Source organism: Eptatretus burgeri, chromosome 11 (assembly GCF_056783735.1).
Source record: "Eptatretus burgeri isolate ZD-2024b chromosome 11, Ebu_testis_v1, whole genome shotgun sequence".
Taxonomy (NCBI): Eukaryota; Metazoa; Chordata; class Myxini; order Myxiniformes; family Myxinidae; genus Eptatretus; species Eptatretus burgeri.
This window is the reverse complement of record NC_140971.1, coordinates 86,090,190-86,107,689: the sequence shown is the minus strand read 5'-3', so window position 1 is coordinate 86,107,689 and position 17,500 is coordinate 86,090,190. Positions and strand designations below refer to the sequence as shown.

The 17,500-nt window shown below is 42.5% G+C and overlaps 1 protein-coding gene across 3 annotated transcripts in view; it reads right to left on the bottom strand.

Annotated features, from left to right (window-relative positions):
- Positions 1-6,560: 6,560 nt before the first annotated feature.
- Positions 6,561-17,500, bottom strand: part of LOC147017554 (LIX1-like protein) — a 28,974-nt gene continuing 18,034 nt past the window's right edge. For 2 of the 3 annotated variants that reach the window (XM_085847247.1, XM_085847249.1), the window contains exons 4-6: positions 17,413-17,500; positions 17,222-17,299; positions 12,201-15,807 (exon numbers count right to left, since the gene is read on the bottom strand). The exon at positions 17,413-17,500 is cut by the window's right edge and continues 8 nt beyond it. In XM_085847247.1, coding sequence (XP_085703373.1) covers positions 15,559-15,807; positions 17,222-17,299; positions 17,413-17,500 — 415 coding nt within the window. In that variant the 3' untranslated portion in view covers positions 12,201-15,558. Of the gene's footprint in view, positions 12,168-12,200; positions 15,808-17,221; positions 17,300-17,412 lie in introns of those variants that run through there. The other variant, XM_085847248.1, reaches the window with a different exon arrangement.

Sequence of the window (17,500 nt, the reverse complement as noted above, 5' to 3'; positions counted from 1 at the left end):
GCGGAAAAAGTCCAGGAAACCAACATCATGGGGGAGAATTCCTCAACCTTTTGCGTGAAGCCTGGACAGAAATCCCCCTAGAGAAAATTTCAGAAGTCGTTAGTTCTATGCCTGAAAGAGTAAAAGTGTTGAAATCTGCAAATGGCAAGTCTTCCAAATACTCGTGTGTGTATTAAAATGGATCAAATATACTTCAAATGAAAAATAAATAAATTCTTTAAAAATCATGGCGTCAATTTACTTCTGTCGTGTCTTTGTATTTTTATGTATTTGTATTTTTGTGTGTGTATGTATGTGTACATATGTATATATATATATATATATATATATATATATTTATATATATATATATATATATATATATATATATATATATATATATATATATATATATACACATTATATATATATACATATACATACATATATTAATTCAGTGTCCCAACGGGGCTTGAACTCAGGACCTCTTGGGTCCCAAGCCACTGCCCTTACCACTGCGCCAACACCAGGCATATATATATATATATATATTGTTATATATATATATATATATATATATATATATATATATATATATATATATATATATATATATATATATATATATATATATATATATATATATATATATATATTGTTATATATTGTTATATATTGTTATATATATATATATATATATATATATATATATATATATATATATATATATATATATATATATTGTTATATATAACAATATATATATATATATATAACAATATATATATATATATATATATATATATATATATATATATATATATATATATATATATATATATATATATATATATATATATATATATATATATATATATATATATATTGTTGTGGATCTGGAAACCATATGCATTCAAACATACAGATGTCCCAAGAGTCAGTTATTCCGTTAAGTTCATGTGAAACAGGTCCCTTCCTTTTGTCTAGTGGGAGAATCAAAGGTGTACGTTGCGATGTCCTTTTAGGTAGGTTATTACATCTAACGACCATCCAACAAACCATCGAACGACCATCCAACAAACATCCAACAAACCATCCAACAGACCATCCAACAAACCATCCAACAAACCCTCCAACGATCATCCAACAGACCATCCAACAAACATCCAACAAACCATCCAACAGACCATCCAACAACCAACCACGGTACCTTCCAGCGCTTGCAACCCTCGCCTCGCTGGCCACAGCATACGGAACAAAAACGTCCAGTCCGCCTTTCCTTTGCGCTTCTACAAACGTTCCTTTTCAACGTTCGATCTTCCCCTTGATGAGTCCACATGTGTGGAATGGGGGCGGGCCTCCCGGTTTGGCAGAGAATCCCCCCATGAAGACGGACCCCATGAAGACGTGACGTCTGTTTCACCGAGCCCCTGCCCCGTTCGGGGAGGTCCGTAAAAATACGACGCAATCCTCAGAGTGCAATTTTTTGGAGGAGTTGAGTTGGTTGGTGTGTGTCATGCGGTTTGAGCTGGAGTCTGGGGCGTTCGAGTGGAGTTCTGCATTTGGCTGGCGTTCGTTGGAGTTTTCCTGGGTCCCATCTGCAACCCTGATCTCCACCCTGGGACTCCGACTGCTCCGCTCAGGTTCCTCCATGGGCACGAGCCCCACGCGTGTGACTGTGGGCCGAGCCGCACGACCATTAGCTGGTGCCGCACCACGGAGCACCCCCTCCCTTAAACGTGCAGGTACCCAAGCGAACTGCGACCCCCAGCTTGTCTCTCCCTCTCTGGCTGCAGGGGTCTTTTAATAAATCATATGAGTGTGCGTCTGAGTGTGTGGGCCCGTCTTGTAAGTAGAAAAAAAAATGACCATTTTTACAGCCATTTTTCCCGACTGTGCAGGGGTTGGCTTTTTCTTGAGGCAATGTTTTATGGCCGGATGCCCTTCCTGATGCCAACCCTGGTCGCCTCTCACGACACACAGGGATATGGTACACCTATTCTAACCGGGGCATACACTGGGACCAGTACACTAGTACTCACTTCACTGACCTCAGAAGGATAACAGGCTGAGTCAACCCCCTGGTGTTAATTCAGCAGCCAACGGGGCTTGAACTCAGGACCCTGGGATCCCAAGCCACCACCCTAACCACTAAGCCAACACCACGCTATGTCTTGCAAGTAGAAACTGTTTAAGTGTTTATTCCATCATTGTTCCATCATATCCACGATAAGCTTTCTCTGTGTCTTCTTTATTGTAAATAAATTACTGTAGAAATATTCCCAGTTCATTTCCGTCCTTTCTTTCATTGGTCCAGCATGGTTTGGATCTGAGTTTTAGCTGGATTTTTATACCGGATAATCCATTCATCCTAGCCGGCACGGCTTTGGCAGTTCCGCTCGACTGCACCCGAAGCGGAGTTGGTAGTCGGTAGTTGGAACTCTACCGCAGTCGGTAGAGCGACCCGGCTCGAGCAAGACGTGCCGAAGGCGTGGTTCCCCGGTAGTCTAAATCGCGTAGTTAATTAGGTAAATTAGTTCTAGACAAAAAGACTCTACGCTATGTGGTTGAGATATGGGCATCCACGGTCGGTTAAGTCACCCGCTGCCTCACGGAGTTATCTGGAGCGACGGTGTACAATTCTGGAGAGTCTGGTGGGAGACGACGTAACCTCCCCCACCTAGTGGTCGTTCTCGCCACCGGACCTCCAGCCCGCAACAATGTATGTGTGTATATATATATATATATATATATATATATATATATATATATATATATATATATTTGTATTTTTTATTTGTGAACGTAAATCTTAGTCTTCAAACAATTGAGTGCCACACGGATGCGACCCTAGCTTTGAGATGTGTCGGCATAATTTATGTGCATGATGTCAGTGTTACGCCACATCGAAACATCGAAGGTCAGTGTACTCCTTTCGTTAAAAAAAAACAATACAGATATATGTATATAATACAGATAGACATAGAGAAGTCACATAATGCAAGCAAGAGACAAGTGCAATTACCTGCCACTTGTGTGATGTCACAGAATGACTCGATCAAATAAAACAAGTGGAACCCCAAAATGGGATCCTGTTTCGTCACGTTGTAAATGGTGAGCTTGCTTTGTCAGTCGTCTTTTATGCAAGTGTCTTGGTATTCTGGAGGAAGGAATTGATATATCATATTACATTCATGAGAAGGGACAATGCTCAAATCATTGTGTATTGGATTTGAACATGAGATCATCTGGGAACACAAAAAAACAGCTCCTTGTTGATCTTCCTTCGTACGCAGAACAAGGCTGCGGGGTAGCATCATTGGCTGAGTGTGTGGCTCTGTCGCCAATGCAGTCCCCTCTACTGCTTTGGGCAGGAATTTGTAATTTCTTCAGAGTGTCGGCGATAGCTCTCCTACTCTTCGCGAAAGGCACCTGGGATCTATAACATCCACCAACTCGTACAGGCAGAGAGGATGCCAGTTTAACGTCCATCCGAGGGACGAAACACACATCCATGAATCACCCTGCCTGTGAAACACTGGGATGACAGTTTATAGCTAGGTCGGGATTCGAACCCAGCGAGACAACTTCAAGGTGAGTGTGCGCACCTCTCGGTCATCCTGGCAGCCCAGCTCCTTGAACATCGGGAGAAAATGAGTGCCATTATTCCTTCACTTTATGACAGACATGTTTATTATTTTAATGCAATTGCTTGTCATTTTTGTTCCTCTTTATTTATCTTTCTCATGTTTTCTTTACTGCACTTTTGCAAAAATTTTCACATTGTTTGATTTCACTAATTTCCATCATAGTCTCCCCTTAACCCAGTCCAGAACTGGTGTTGATGTGAACTTGCGACAACCCACGTGACCATCGCATACTCGCTCCTTTCGGTTGGTGGGCTCTGCGGTGTTACCTGGTGGAGATTTGGCATCCTACCATCCCTCTCACCTCCTCCCACTTCAGCCTTTCTTTTATTCTTTCTCCCCCACACCGACTCCTCCCTATTTCTTATCTTTCACACTCCCCGCTCCTAACTTTAATTTTATTCCCTTGCCCCAGCTTTCCCCCTCCACTCCTTTTCTCACTTTCCTCCCCCACACTCTCATCATCCACACCCTGAGCCTCCTCACTACATGTCTCACCACCTCATGATCCATCGTTTTTTACATTTTCAAACAGTAATAATACTTTTCAAAAACTTTTTTTTTTTGAATGGACTATCATTTTGGCATCCACTATAATAAGTTTCACAACCCCTTTTGGGAGATATTGGGATCCATCTGATGAGCTGAGACCCATCCATACAACAAGCCTTTCCATTTGGCCTCTCATGGCAGGGGGGGGGGGGCTCTTGGTTATTCCAGAGATGTAGCACCCCACTGGGAGAAAGATCCCTGTGGTTGTAGCCTGTAGGAGCACTGCTGCAACTAGCAGGTGAAATGACTCAAACAACTGTGGCACAACAAGCTGCGTGGTGCATTCGATATGATGAAGACTGATTGATTGATGAAGATTTGTGGTGGAATGGTTGGTGCCAGTGCAGCAAGGGTACCAGCCAACCGTGAACGAGCCTTTTGAAAGGACCATGGTGTGTATATCCCTGCACAACGGTGCAGAACCTTTTGGTGGAGCAATGGAAGGCAATTAATGCTACTAATTTAAGCATTGGTGTAATGAGTCCCGCCTGTTCTCTCCCGAAGAGGCTATTTGTAATCAGTCTGTGCACCACTGCACTTGTCGGCACGCAGATCTACTCTGATATAGATCATTCTCAGATCTACTGTAATCTACATATCATGACAAGACTCTGCATTGTTGAATGTTCAGTTTTGTTCCCTCCACCACAGAACCATGTTTTCACCCGTTGGTCTGTCCGTCTGTGAGCAGGATATCTCAAAAAAAGTTTGGCTGTCTAAAAAAAAAACGTCTGGAAAGATTGGGAAGTGTGACCAGGATGGAATGATTCGATTTTGGTGAAGATCCGGATATTATAATTTTTAAAAGTGATTCTTCACCTCTGAGAGAAAAGCCTGGTGTTGCTGAATGAGTAAAGTACCTGGGCTTAAGATGTTAGGGTCTTGAATTTGAACCCCTGTCATGTTGTTGAAATAACATCAAGTGAGTTGTTGCAGCCTGTCATCCTTCTGAGTTTGGTAAAATGATTACCAGCTTCATGAAAACAGGGGCACTGCATCAGTAGCACAGCTGCACTTCCAGTAATGATGCAGCCAGCAGTCACAGGCTGCATACAAAGCAAAAACCATTGAGAGATGGGGCCACAAATGATATTTCAAAAAGGTGTGGATGGATTATGACAAACAAGGTTGATGAGTTGGGTAGGTGACGAGAAGCTATTCAATTTTGGTTCAGATACAGATTAAGGTAAGTGGGATCAGTGGGATACAAAATGGAAACTGTTCGGCCTGGCAGAGGTTTGCGCTCTACCGAGTGGCATTTTAGGGTCCCTGTGCACGTGAAGCAAAAAGTGTGGTCCTCTTCATCCTGATCGCACACGCGCAGAGAGGAGTGATAATTATTAATTGCCGGAATCCGAATTATGTTGGTCGGTTGTATGTGTCATCCTGTGTGTGTGTCTGTCTGTTTGTTTGTGTGTTTGTTTACCCAGTAGCAGCCACACCGTTTCAGCAATCATGACCAAACTGGGTACAGACGTCGGCCATGGTCCAACTTAGACGCATGTCGTTTTTGGTGAATCTAGGTCAAAGGTCAAGGTCAAGGTCAATAACATCCGCTAAAATGGCCGTATCGACTTCAAACCAAATCCAAAATGTGCATCTTCCAATTCTGCATCCAACCATATGTCTCATTTGGGGTGTCACACCAACACCCTTCTTTAGCGGTCGGGGGTCGAATGTCAGGGGGGTCGGGTCAAAACTATCAATTTGCGATAAAAACGCCATTTCAAGTCCGATTGACTTCCAAGTTATGATCATGACCAAACTAAGTGTCATAACTCATTAAACAGTAGCACTATCGACTTATAAGAACCAAATTGATTTCCAGGTTTTTGTTTTTTCAGAGATCATGGAGATATGACAAAGTTATTCCGGCAATTCCTTGCAATTTCATTTTTTTACTCCATTTGCCTGTCTGGCAGTAAAACAAAATTGAAAAATCATTCCAAACAGGAAGCTTACTGCATGTAATGACGTCATAAAGGACACAAACACCAGGAACGAAGAACTAATGTTACGTGTTAAATAAGGTGGTGTAATAGATACTGGGTAAAATTTCTGGAATTAATCTTTATTTTTTTAACGATCTTTAAAATCATTATTTTATTAAATACTTGAACACTGCGTGGAGTATCGTGTTCTATGAACTCTCTAGTTGTTGATGTAGCCGTGCTCAGTCACCAAAATACCTGGCCTCTGTGGGGCCATATCTTTATTAAATACATTATGTCAGAATTTTTGATCTGCCCCATTCCAACAATTCAACATGTTTCATTTGTGATCTTACCCCCTTCTGGTTTCCACCCCCCCCCACCCCTACCCCTTACTCAGATCTCCTCCCAATCCTCTTTACCTCCCCTCCCCCCCTTTCGTTCTGTGTACATCCAGGTTGTATTGTTCCTAAATTCAAACAATGATGAGACATAATATTAAAATAATGCCATAGTCAACACCTGGTGGGTGTATCACCTGTCTCACCCCCTCATCATTCACAAGTTATTAATTTCTCCATCCTTTTACTTCTGATCTCATGTTAAATGCGACATTTCATCGAAGTCCAATAAGGTTCGAACATTTATGAAATGCGTCAAAAGGAAAACCTATCAAAAATGTTTAGTGTTCATAATTTTTTTTTGAAAAACGTCATAATCGTGAAATACGTCATTGCTGTGACGTTATATAGGTCTGGGTCTATAGATGCTGTCCTTAATACGATTTGTACAACATTCTTGCTCAAACAATATGGAGAGAAAATATATATATATACTGGTATGTGTATTCAAACAAAGAAATGTAAAGGCACCATATGGATTGTTAGGACCAGAAAGTTCCAATGCAGGACTATGAGCGCCCCCTCGCGCCAAAGGTCCACCTGTGCAGAAGACGACGGGGTTGGGTCACGGTCGAGCATCTCTGGGAGAAGTGTTGACAAAGGCAAAGGCGAGAGGAGAGGCAGTGAAATAATGGAGACAGCAAGGGTAGTCGATGGAGAAAACCTGCCTGGTGACGTCACCGTACGAGAATGAGTGAATTTTGGTTTGACCAGGATTTTCTCTCCTCTCCCTCCCTATCTCGACAGATGCCAATTGTGACCTTGGCCTCTCCGTCTCCCCAAGCGAGCACTGCATGGTAATGTTTTGCCGACGAGGCACTTTGTAAAGATCATATACTTTTGCCGCCACGCACCCTTGCCGCAGTTTAGCCAGGAATGGACATTATTCCTGGGGTTTAGAAACCCCCAATCAAAAGGTCTGTTGGTTCTTCAGTTGAGAGCACTCCCACTGCCCTGATTTTAAAAAATTTAAAAAAAACAATCCATGACTGCAAATATATAAATAAATTGTTTTACTTTCTATAATTATATGACTGATACACATGAAGGTTCAATAATCAAGACCACAGACCTTTTCATAAGGCTCATAGGGCTTTGTTCATGATGTCCACTTTCTGCTCAACCATTGACATGACCGAAAGAGCAAAGTGGCAACCTCAAGAGTCCTCTGCGTTCTCTCGATGTTGACACCTAATTTTAAAACGTCACGACATCGTGTCTATTGCTAACGGAAAACGTCTGCTTATGGCAGCCCTCGGAGGTCTTGAGTTTGCCCACTGATGTTAGCGAATGCGTGGGCTGTCAGGATGGCCTAGCAAGAGGTATGCACACTCACCTCTGAGCTGTCTCGTCTGGGTTGGAATTTCGGCCAAGCTATAAACTGTCATCCTGATGTTTCGCATGCAGGGAGCGAGATCAATGTGTGTTCCGTCCCTCGAATGGACGTTAAACTTGGCATCCCGTCTGCCGGCATTCTTTGGCGTTGGTTAAAGATCCTACAGTGTCTTCCGGGAAGAGTCTGCGAGCTATTGCCGGCACCATGAACAAATTCAAAATTTCTGTCCTAACTCCTGTTGGGAAGGCAATGACAAACCATCCAAGATAGCCCTTAGCAATAAACTGCTTCCGTAGCACCGACGCTCTGTAACAGAGTATGGTACATCAGAATCAGAATCAGTAGATATTGCTTGCCAAATAACTCAGCAGTAGTGTGGTGGTCCTGGATTTGATTATGGGCAAAAGTGAATGAAACTAAACTTCCAACACAGCTGCTGCATTATGGATACCATATTTCAGAGCAGGCGTTAAGGCAGCTGTCCTGCTGACATTACAGACAATAAACACAGCAAGGTACATTTCTCATCTTTTCGTTTGTATGCAGCACAAGGCTGTGGGGTAGCATCATTGGCTGAGGGTGCAGGTGAGCTGTCAATGGAATGCCCTCTGCTGGGTACAGCAGGAATTTGGAATTTGTTCACGGTGTTGGCAATAGCTCGCCTACTCGTCACGTAGGACACCATGGGATTTTTAATATCCAACAACAAATGCTGGCAGATGGGACACCTGTTCAACAGGATCCATCTGTGGGAAGGCACATGCATTGATAAATGACTCCGCATGTGAAATATCATGATAGTTTAGAGCTGGGTCAGGATTTGAATCCAAGCTAGATAGCTTAGAGGTGAGTGTGCATACCTCGAGGCCATCCTGTCAGTCTATATTTCTCACTAGCAAAGGTACTTGGCATTGCTAGGCAACGCTGGGTCAATCGTCTCACCTTTTCCCTCCCTCCTCCCACAAAAGTACCTGGCGTTGCCCAAGGTCAAACGTACATCTGTTGGACTCCCACAATTAAGCACATATTTTGAGACAAACATTTTATTTCTCAAGCTGCAAAATATTGAACAGAAATATCAACAAAATTGAACATATTATTGTAATGCATTTCGGTGGACAATATTGAATGTTTTTGGGATGGCACACACATCTACGAATCACTGCCTGTGAAACACAAGGATAACAGTTTATAGCTGGGTTGAGAATCAAACCCAGGCTAGACAGATTAGATAGAGCGAGTGTGCATACCTCTTGGCCATCCTGCCATGAAGTGGGGATGCATTGCTTTGTAGCCACTGAAAATATTTTTAGAATTTTTCTGTTTCCCACGGATTTCCCCATGGAAACTGTGCCGCGGTCGCCAAACCCACTACTCGTGAGTTTGGCGACCACCAAATTTTAGGGCAGGAGTTTTCACCTGCTTTAAAAAAATTTTCGCTGCGCTCAACTAGTGCATGCCTGTAGGTGCGTGCCCGTACGTGCGTGGCCGTACGTGCAAACGAAAAAAAACAACTTTCAAACCGCGTGCCAGAAACAACAACCACACAGGCCGTTCCTTCATTCTCACGTGCCCGTACATGCGTGCCCGTACGTGCGTGCCCGTACATGCATGCCCGTACGTGCGTGCCCGTACATGCATGCCCATACGTGCGTGGCCGTACGTGCATGGCCGCACATGCAAAAAAAAATAATAATAATAATAATAATAATTTCAAACCACATGCCAGAAACGACAACCACACAGGCCGTTCCTTCGCTCTCGCATTCTCGCGACAACCACACTTCCACACACGGAGTTGATTAAAATCCAAAATAAAATCAAGTTTACCTCCCTGTCTTTGCTTGCCATGACATTCGCTGCCATGTAACCGGCACGGCCTGTGACGTCATCGTCGGCCGGCCGTGCACTGGCCTACGCAGCCACGCCTACGCAGCAACCTGTCATGTCATTGGTTGGTAAATAAATGGCTGCAGCAACGTGTCATGTCATTGGTTGGTAAATAAATGGCCATAACTTGGGAAGGACTTGCCCAATTAATATCAAACCTTGAAAAGACACATCCTCAGGTCCCCAGCAATATACCTGGCAAGTTTCAATTAGATCGGACCAGTGGTTGTCAAGAAACAGCGATCACAGACTCACAAACACACACACACACACACACACACACACACACACACACACATTGCTGGAATTATAGATAGACTCGTACGTGCTCGTACGTGCATGGCCGTACATGCAAAAAAAAAAACTTTCAAACCGCGAGCCAGAAACAACAACCACACAGGCTGTTCCTTCGCTCTCGAGTGCCCGTACGTGCGTGGCCGTAAGTGCGTGGCCGTATGTGCAAACCAAAAAAAAAAACTTTCAAACCGCGAGCCAGAAACAACTACACAGGCCGTTCCTTCGCTCTCGTAAACAACTGGATTGGGGCATTGTGTTAATCTATAAATGCGCATAAGAAATCGAGAAATTATTAGAATACATTGTCATCGCCATCCGGAAGTGGTGCGTGCCCGTACGGAATCTTCACATGCATTCCACAAATTATTGCTTGCATTGAAGTAACAACTGCTGTGATACTTACAAACAGAGTTAATTAAAATCCAAATTAAAATCAAGTTTACCTCCCTGTCTTTGTTAGCCATGACATTCGCTGCCATTGACCATTGCCACTCCTACGCCACGGTAACTTAGGCACCAATCGATCCCCATCGTAACCGGCACAGCACGTGACGTCATCGTCGGCCGGCCGCGCATCGGCCTACGCGAAGTTAAGTCCTCGCTGTCCGGAAGTTCGCATATCGCAGTTACGATTATTCGCAATTTAGTTTTAATGGCCAATTATTCAATTAGCACCAACGTATTTTGCCTTTTCGCAATGTCATCGCAAGGAAAAACACAAAGAGAAGAGAAGAGAAAAAAAAAACAAAAAAAAACTTTCAAACAACCACAGTCTGTTCCTTCGCTCTTGTAAACGACGACTGGATTGGGGCATTGTGTTTATCTATAAATGCGCATAATAAATCGAGAAATTATTAGAATACACGAAGTCATCACTATCCGGAAGTCCGTACGTTGTAACCTGTAATGGGGAACGTGGCTGAGGTTCTCTTCCTCATCGGCCACGCCTACGCAGCAACGTGTCTTGTCATTGGTTGGTCAATAAATGGCCATAACTTGGGAAGCACTTGTCCGATTAATATCAAACCTTGAAAAGGCACATCCTCAGGTCCCCAGCAATATTCCTGGCAAGTTTCAATTAGATTGGACCAGTGGTTGTCGAGAAACAGCAGTCACACACACACACACACACACACACACACACACACACACACAGATTGCTGGAATTATAGATCGATGAAGTTACACTTTGGGCATATTCGTTCATCTTTTCTTCACTCAATAGAATTGTTGGAACAGGAGAAAAAGATAAATCTAATTATTTGGCAATTTCACATGTTCTTGTATAAATATGGAGAAGATGAAGGCATAGCCTTCCTTAAATAATTACACTTAGTTATACAAAATCGGTTGTTCTTTAACATTTTCAGATTTCACTCCAAATTTCAACACTAATTTAGTCCACCAAATCCGTTCCTGAAATACGATATAATATTTTGATTATATACTTTAATTAGTCCATGAGAGTACATCATGTTTCCAAGGCAAGGCATGTTTGAATAGGTTGAATCAAAATGGCGGCTAAGACCCCTGCAAGGCAAAGTTGAGCTGACCAAGGAAAAGCCTTTCATGAAGGTAAGCCTTTAATTGTCTTCAAAAGGGGTGTTTAACTTTCCCCAAATACCCAGTTTTCATTCATGCACTCCCTTGGAGTTCCCTTGGTAGGCCTATGCAAGCAAAGTTTTGGGGCCACTAGGTTTCATGGTTTTGGATGACACACACACACAGACACACGCACACACGCACGCACACACACACACACACACTGACATTTATGGTTATAGATGAGAAGGCCTTTGAGCTTAAACCCTTGCTAAATTATATGGGTTGAGCAAACTTAATACCTATCCAGGTCTGTAAACATCTTTGCAGCCTCATGGACAGGCTCGCGGATACCTTCTATCGGAAACAAATAAATCAACGAGACAAAGCAGCTTGAAGATAAATAAAAGCAGCAAGATTTTGAAAAATGACAAAGGCTAAACAAAAGAGCCCGTGACAAAATCAAGGTTTTGTCAGCTGCACACTTGTCGAGAAAAGACTATCATCGTTTGTTTTTTGTTCGACATCAGACATTTGCCATTGACGAAAAGTGTTTGATCTTGCAGGACAGCCAAATCCACATCAGCATCATCTGACAGAGCACAAGAAAACAAAAAGTTCTTCATATGTAGCAAAGTCTCCAAAATTTATTGTGAGGCATCACGCTCGCTTATGGAGTGACTGGGAAAACTACACAAATATGCAATAATAAGAGTATATAAAAAATACTTGCATTAGGGCTTTAGAAGCTGTTTAAACACTGCAGCTAAGAGTCAAAAATGACAATTCACAGTTAATAAGGAATGTTGAAGGAGAATAATAATAAAACTAGAACGGCCCAAGGTAGAGCACATACCTCCAACAGGCTGAACAGATTTGGATCCGGACCTGCAAAATCAAATTGGCTTGTTCTTGTCACCTACCCAATCCATCCACCAAGTTTTTGTTAAAATCCATCTGCAACTTTTTGAAATATCATGCTTTGTGTCGTTTTTGGCCCGATCTCTTAATTGTGAAGATTCACTTCGAAATTCGGATTCGGATCGTCACCAAAATTGAATCAATTAGTCCTTGGCAAACACCCAACCTGTTCTCCGAGTTTTGTCCAAATCCGTCCAAAACACAAAAAAACAGACAAACAGACAGAGGTGAAAACATAACCTGCGTGTCCACCATTGGTGGCGGAGGTAATAAAACAAGCATTATAGGTGTCTCGCCGTTCTAAATCCCTTTAAGTAACATATGAGGAAAACCCAGGAAAGGTTGATTAGTGTTGACAACATGCTTCGATTGCATTGATAAATGCTGCCTTCTTTCACGCAAATAACAAGGGAGGTTGTATATTCGGCAAAAGATGACATTAAAAAAAAACAACTACAATAAAGTTACAAGTTTATACTGTAGTGGATATATATGTGTATATAATACTGTACTGGTAAACAAGTAACATACAAGTAAGTGGTTAAGTAGTGGAAACTATATAGGCAACATCCTTGCAAAAAGGAATGCAATGTGTTAAGAATGGAAATGACCAGGCCAGATATTTTTGAAGGGCTTGTGCAGTCCTTTTTGCTGATGCCAATCCCTCTGTCAAATTGGAAGATCAAATAAGGAAATAACAAAGTTTTTTTTTTTCCAGGTAATCTTCAGTCCATTATTAAAAAAAAATTTTTTAATTAAATTTACCCGAAAATATCGTTCTCTGATCGTGATCTCGACCGAAAAGACCGGCAATCTCCCGAGGGCAACGTAACCCGTTGAACGTTTGTTCTCAAGCTGCCATTTATTTCTTCGAACTCTTGTTAAATGCTGTGATTACATTGTTGTCTCATCGCCATGGAATGTGTGAGAGGCCAAAAGATCCCCAGTTAGTAGCTATTTTGGCCAAAAGGTGTAGACTACATGAAATGACTTTCTCTGTCCTGCCCACTTAGGCCACTGATGCCAAGGATGGAGTTCTTTCTGGAGCCGAACCAACAAAAGTGACTGCTGTTGCCATGGCTGACGAACTCCCATCTACACCTGCATATTCTTCATCTCATATTTTCCCACCTTCCTCTTCTTGCTCTTTTTCATGAGCTTATGTGCAGCTTTTTCATCCACGTGTGGCCTCCCTCCCTCCCCTTGATCTCATTATCATTTATACTCCACTGTTGGTGTTTCCCCCTTTCCATCTTGATCCCTTCCATTTTGCTCTTAACTCTTTCACGATCCTCAATCATGTATACAAAAAAACGTAACGTGGACTATGTGTCTGTGGCCTCAGAGACCGTTTTGAGGTCGCGATTTGAGGCCAAAGTAACCAATATAGCAATTTTTGGCAAACAGGACAACCAATTTGTCGAAAATTGAAAAGGCCAGATTTTTTTGCGTGACACAATTAACCTTTTTAAAGTCCATGAAATAATTTAAATTTATACATTAACTTAAACTTTACCCATCACTGAGGATGGGTACTTTTGCTAGTACTTAATAATAAGCACACACACTATAAAATCGAAAAGCCTTGTGACAGATTGTGAATCTATGGCTTTATGTTTATATATATATATGAATGTTATTACAATCTAAGAAAGATTCTTAAATGCATTTGTAATCGTTTTCTAGTCACAAGAACAATATCAATTGAGGCTGAATAGGTCTGATTCACTGCAGGTCGAGACTTTAACCTTTCGTGGAAAAAGAGTGATGTTTTTGGGGAGGTGGCGGGGCTTGGGTGGAATGTCATCAATCGGTTACTTAAACCCCATACACCTGTTATTGGACACCAAGAGCTGCTCACTACTCATTCATCTTGTCTTATACTATTTTATCCTTGTAGAGAACGCCATCATGACTCAAGCATCCTTATTTCCTTCTGCCACTGCTTCACTTCACCAGGCTTTTGAACATCGAAGAGAGCTTTTCGTCCATTATTTTACTCGATGTTATAAACCTCATCATTGCTGAACTTTGACCTGCAGTCAATGACTCAATGCTTGTTATCCTCGAGGCTTTTTTGGATAGCCGGCAATGTGATGCTTCAACTGTTACAACAGAAAGCTTCCGGTTCGTTGATCCACAAAGACCTCGACGTTTTTGTGGGTTAGTAAAGAAAGAGGAAGAACATTTTTATCTAAATCCTTTATCGAGAAGTCATCGCTCACGTCAGTCGAGTCTCTCTAGATTTTGTCCTTCAACAACGCTGTTGGGTGTTTATCCCTCTCCTGTTGTTTGTCTTGTTCTCTTGCTTCCTGATCTGTTCTCTGTTCTCGCTCATCCACACAGGAGTATTTGACCACTAGTTTTTGTGGTCTCTTTCATACCAGGTGAAGCTGCAAGCTTAAAAACTACCCGGAGCAAAATGGGTACACCCCTCATCCCCCTCGAACAACTCATGCTGAAATAAATTGTTTTCTGAGAGGAGAGTGGCCCATTTACCAGCGATCCATATTAGTAGGCCTGTATAAATCATCGTCAATGTTGCTATTGGAGTTCTGCGAATCAGAATCGCTATCTCCTGCCCTGTTTGTCACTGACCTCTGGTTCAAATTTCAACACTCACTCATCAACTGCCATTTGCCTGAATTTGCCTTTCATCTTTCTTTGCATATGAATGGTAAGCTGTTCTCAGGTAGGAGTTGAAGCGGTTCGAATGAAAGCCAGGCCTACTGAGTCACAATGTACTTGTGATGTCACATGGCGGCCGTGAGATGCCGGATATGGACATTTCATTTCAGATAATTTCAGAAATGATGCGATTTTCATGATGAAAAGGATTGACTTCATCAAGAATGAAAAAATTTCAGTTTTAGAAAAATGGGTTTCAGAAACAGTTACTAATTAATAAAAAATGTTTTGGGCATTTCACGAGCCCTTCAAACCATGCCAAACTCAACATTACATCGACCCTGTAACAACAAAATATAATGGGTGAATATTGAAACACGGAAAAAACTTTTGATTTTATTCTTTCCGTTTTTTTTTGGTCTTATGGTCAACCTCTAGACCTCAACATGGCCGTGACCTGACCCAAGACGGCCTAATGCCAGCATCAGGACATCCCTCTTCTCCTTGAGGAAACGAAGCTCTCTGCCGGCCAGCCTGGCATCTTGCAACTCCTGCTCTGCAGTTCGTAGCTCATTGGCAACGAGACCTGGACCTTCGCGTCCCTCCCGTGCAGCCCACTCCTGAGACATCTGACTTCGTAGTTCTTCATCCAATGCACGATCAGAATAGTGAGCAAGCACCTCCTTGAAAAGGGTAGAAAATAACAGGATATACCTTGGAATGAAGAATTTGGTGAAGAATTATAAAGAAAAAACTACCCCCATGTGAGGGTGACGGTCATCTCTATAATACCACAAGTTCTCAATGTTCAGTTATGACCGAAGACTACTGCGCAGTTCTACTGCGCAGCTCAAACTGTGCAGTTTGGTTAAAGATGACTCGGCATTTTGGCGCGCGCGCGCACGAAATTATATTTTGGAAATAAATGCCGACGTTTACATTTCGGGTTTTGAAACTTTTGCATCTTCGGCGGAAAATGTATAAATATACAAGGTCAGCTGCTATGCAATGACACCACTCACTAACTTTTACCATGCCCAGTAGAGAATATATAGCCTCCTGAAGGTAGGGCAGTTTTTGCAAACTTTGAAGTCACGTGACGCGAAAACGAAAGCGAAATTCGAAAATCCATCACGACCAAATTTTGATATTATCCCATACATTCATATGCCACAATCAAATTCAAGATCGCTTGAGAAATGTAGGAGATAGATTTTGAAAATCGTCATTTTCGCATTTTTTGCCAGCTTTGAAGTCACGTGACACGAAAACTAAAGCGAATATCGAAAATCCGGCCTGACCAAATTTAGATATTGTCCCATAGATTCATATGCTACAATCAAATTCAAGATCGCTTGAGAAATGGCGGAGGAGATAGAATTTGAAAATCGTCATTTTCGCAACTTCAAAGGCCTCATGACCTTGACCTTGACCTTCGGTGACCTTGAAAGTCATACCATCGTGTACTCTCATCGACCTCTATCAGGGTCACTAATGACCAGATCTCCCGCTTCAACTTCATTGTGGACGGACGGACGGACGGATCGAAGGACATCGACACCCATATTATTAGGTCATGCTCGAAGAGATGACCTAAAAAGTAGACCAAAAAGAGCAGACACTGACTTTGGCCCAAACATTGGCAGAAACTGAGCTCAGCACGAGTGCCAGGGCCAGCCGACCTCAGCCCAAGTGCCAGGGCGAACCGACCTCAGCCAAAGTTCCAGGGCGAACCGACCTCAGTCCAAGTGCCAGGGCCAGCCGACCTCAGCCCAAGTGCCGGGGCGAACTGACCTCAGTTCAAGTGCCAGGATGAACCTAGACCAGCTCAAGTGCCGGGGCCAATCGACCTCAGCCAAAGTGCAGAAGCCAATCGACCTCAGACCAAGTGCCGGGGCCAACTTACATCAGCCTCAGTGCCAGGGCCAATCGACCTCAGACTAAGTGCCGGAGCCAACTGACCACATTCTAAGTGCAAGGGTGAACTGACTTCAGCCAAAATGCTGGGGTGAACAAACCTCAGCCCAAGCACTGGCAAAAGCAAGGCCAAACATTATATCATGTATCAGTGATAGGAAAATAGTTGGCTTAACACACCTGCCGTGAACATTGTCGTTCCCGCATTGCCCTAAGACTTCCGTTCCAGTGCAGCAGTTGGAAAACTGTCATAAGCTCCTGTAAACAGAACGTACCACGGACTCTTCACAATTTAATGAAGCTATAATGTATGTTCTTTCCATTTAAATTCAACTTACAGTGATTAAAATACGTGGGTTACATCTGTTCACCTGAAACTCAAGAAGAGTCTTCGACTTGCTGGATTCAAGCATAAATCGAAAAGCCCCAAGTCCTGTATTTGGATCATCTGCATCACCA